The 3,553-nt window shown below is 36.9% G+C and overlaps 1 protein-coding gene across 1 annotated transcript; it reads right to left on the reverse strand.

Annotated features, from left to right (window-relative positions):
• Positions 1 to 439: 439 nt before the first annotated feature.
• TfIIFbeta (transcription factor TFIIFbeta) lies at positions 440 to 1,545 on the reverse strand. Its single transcript, XM_017619230.1, has 2 exons — positions 868 to 1,545; positions 440 to 810 (listed from the first exon to the last, which is right to left on the reverse strand). The coding sequence occupies exons 1-2, from the start codon at positions 1,390 to 1,392 to the stop codon at positions 514 to 516; spliced, it is 822 nt and encodes a 273-aa protein (XP_017474719.1). The 5' UTR covers positions 1,393 to 1,545; the 3' UTR covers positions 440 to 513.
• Positions 1,546 to 3,553: the final 2,008 nt, after the last annotated feature.

Here is a 3,553-nt window from a genome sequence, read left to right on the forward strand (position 1 = left end):
CAAAGTCAGACGCGTGATTTTGAAGGTGTTTTTATTTAATGAATTGTGATGAATTGGTTAATATTAAAGTCGTAAAGCAAGTTATAACAAATCAAGTAAAGTGTAAAGTGAAGGGGAATACAAAAATATATTGGTGAAGTGGCTAATTTAAGCAGAATAGGAGTGATAAATGTACGCTAATTTCCGAATTTTACAAAAAAGGGCATATTTCAAACCCAATTTGTAAATAATTTAGTAACCAAAATTTACAAAAGTGAGTGTTAAGATATTGTGTGGACCCTTGACTACAAGTGTGTGAAATTTTTTTTGGATCGGGCCACCCATTTGGACGGAATAGCCCGAAATAGTTGTGAGCGGTACTAAACCCCACCCCTATATCCTGCAAACCGTAGAAGTTTGGAACGCACTAGTGGTTGAATTTCAACCGCTGGACGAGCACTTGTAATGTAATAAAAGAAAACTTTTTATTAATAAAAATAAACACCTATTTACTTTGAATAACACTTTTTTCTCTTAATCCGAATCGCTGTCTGTTAGAACTTTTCCATCATCTTTTTTTTCTTCACTCTTATAATGACGATATTCTTTTTTTAGCTCCCACATGTTTTTGTGGGGATTCTTCATGTTGTAGTCACACACCTCTTTGAGAATTTCTTTGAGATAACCTATGGGCTGTTTGGTTATTTTCACCAAATCTTTAATATTATAGTACTGATGTTTTTCGAATGCATTAAAGAGCATGTCCATGACAGAATTTTTGTCATCACGGGCTTTCTTTCCTTCAGCTTTCTTTCGTTCCCGGTATTCAATCTGGAACAGAAAATATAACTGAAACGTTTTAAATTGCTTAGAAGCCGTTATACGAACATTGTGTGCGTGGTCTTTAACAGGCTTAAAGTTTTGTACTATTTTGTCTATGGGTTGTACTTTGCGTTGTGGCACCGATGCTCTTCGAATTGATTCAAGTTTTAATTGCATATAGCAATTGTCGGCAATAGGTCGACACTCCAACTTTTGAACAATACGACCTTCCATATACAGCTTTTCCGCGTCACTAATCGGATGAGGTTCCTTTTCCTTGCCATTACTCATGTTAGTTGACTCCGGTGGCATAACATGAGAAAACACACCTAATGTCTGTTTGGTCACCACAGAAACATCTAATATATGTTCAGTAGGAATTTTCTCTTCAGGATCCAAGTTAACTACAGCTTGTGTAAGCGATAAGGACACTTGCGCCTTTTGTCCCGGTGTTTTACTTATACGCAATTTTCCCACATCCATATTTGAAGGAGCTTTTGACCATTTCTGAGCAATATATTTCGGTACTTTAACCAGCCAAACACCTCTTCCCGCATTGGACAAGTCCAATTCCCGATCATCCTTGAACATTTTAAATTTCTTAATTTCCTTGGTGTGTGTTATACAAAGTTAAAATAATGTCGAAATCTCTAAAATCAGCTGGCGTACGTTTCCTTATTATCGCAGTTAGAGATGAAACGTTTCTAACAGGGTTGGTACTCCAGGAAACTGATTACGAAGCAAAAGCTAAGAAAAAATTTGCTTACGCGTAAAATCACATTTAGCGCATTTAGCTCTTAGGGCCGGTTACTCAATGTCTGGTTGTCACTAATCGGCGGTTAAACATCGTTATCGACGTTGTCGAAACCGTGCTATATGCATGGAGTCGTAGACGTCGACAACGATGTCTAACCGCAGATTAGTGTTAGCACTAATCGGAGGTAGAAGCTCTGGTTATATACAACGACCGCTTTATCGATCACATGTTATATGCATGATGTCGATAATGATGTTTAACCCGCAAGTGGTGGTAACCAGACATTGAGTAACCGGCCCTAAGGGGTATCACTAATCTGCGGTTAAACATCGTTATCGACGTTTACGACTCCATGCATATAGCACGGTTTCGATAACGCCGATAACGATGTTTAACCGCCGATTAGTGATAACCAGACATTGAGTATCCGGCCCTTAGGGCCGGTTTCTCCATCTCTGGTTAACACTAACTCCCCGGTTAAACATTGTTATCGACGTTATAACTCCATGCATATAACAGGGAGTCGATAAGGTCGGTAACGATGTTTACCGGGGGATTAGTGTTAACCGGNCCGGCCCTTAGAGTGGCATAGTTAACACTAATGTCAGGTTAAACATTGTTATCGACGTATTCGACTCCATTCATCTAACAGGGAGTCGATAACGTCGATAAAGATGTTTAACCAGAGATTAGTTTTAACCAGACATTGAGTAAACGGCCCTTAATGTACATTTATACATACAAAATTCGTCACCTAAATGCAACTAAACCTGGCATCACGGTATAGACAGTAACCAACCTTTTTGGGTTGTTGTTGTAGTAGTCGTTGTTGTTGTAGTTATATTCACCCCAGAGGAAGGCGCGGGGTTGTGTGCTGCTATTTAATGGTTTTCCTCAGACTTTTTCTTAGATTTCAGGGTTGTGTGCTGTATTATTATTGGATAAATAAATTTAAGTATTTGTCAAATCGTGATTTTATTAAAAGAAAATTATAAATGGCGTTGAGAAACCAAACAAACGCTCGTGCGAAAGCTCTATTTTTGGGTATTGTTAAAATTTATACATGGCGTATTGATGATACAAGCAATTTATTCTTTTGTGGACTTTATGTTACATGAGAATTTAGACAACGTGCGAGCTGCCAGGTTCTGTTATCAATATAATTAACACAAGCTTTTCCGAGTGGTTGCCTTTCAATAAAAAGAATAAACAAATATTCGCAAATAAATTGGATTTATTTTATAACTGACAACTAACGTACGCTTTTTGTTCTTTTCTCCATTTTGATTTTGACCCCTTATTACCGCCAACAACTTTATGTGTATACATATTTACAAGCTGTCAAAATTTTGCGTAGTCCCACGGGCTAGGTAAAAACTATGGCATTCGTATTCACAACGAGAAATCTCAAAATTTTTGTTTGGTCTCACCAAATTTTCTCTTTTTAATCAGTTGGCAAAGGCCCTCAGTGGCAGCGCTCCGAGCGTTGAGATAGTAATTTCATGTCAATGGGCCGTATGAATAAAAATAAGCAATTGATTTTTCTCAATATTTCAGACCTTTTACTCGATTTATTCAAACAAAAGTGAAGTAACAGGTATGAAATTTTAAGAAAAAGCAATTGTTCAGTTTTTATTCATACGGCCCAATTAGTAGAAAAGTTCCATGTTGAAAAAACTTTTTATTATGGCGAGAAAATTTTTCATTTCTGCTGTGCCAATTCGTAACTTTTTACTGCTGGAAATTTTTGACAGTTGCTCTGGTGCAAAAGAAGTTGAGCAATTAAAATCAAAAATTATACAAAAAAGACTTGTCTTTACTGACATTTATTCTTCTAGAACTAAAAGCCATGCATAGAACAAAAAAATTCTCCAAAACCATCAGGCCGGGTTGAAAGTTTCCGTTCACCTCATAGTTAACCAAAATTTACAATCCGTAGTACTTTTCTATCAATTCGCAAATGCGTTTAATTTAAATCGTTTAGAAAATGCGTCA

The sequence above is a fragment of the Rhagoletis zephyria genome, unplaced genomic scaffold (assembly GCF_001687245.7).
Source record: "Rhagoletis zephyria isolate East Lansing unplaced genomic scaffold, Rhagoletis_zephyria_1.1 Rzeph_scaffold_01812, whole genome shotgun sequence".
Classification (NCBI taxonomy): Eukaryota; Metazoa; Arthropoda; class Insecta; order Diptera; family Tephritidae; genus Rhagoletis; species Rhagoletis zephyria.

Coding starts and splice junctions, on each gene's coding strand:
- TfIIFbeta (XM_017619230.1), bottom strand. CDS start 1,392: ATGTTCAAGGATGATCGGGAATTGGACTTGTCCAATGCGGGAAGAGGT. Junction 811..867: donor TTAAAGACCACGCACACAAT/GTTCGTATAACG, acceptor TTTCTGTTCCAG/ATTGAATACCGGGAACGAAA.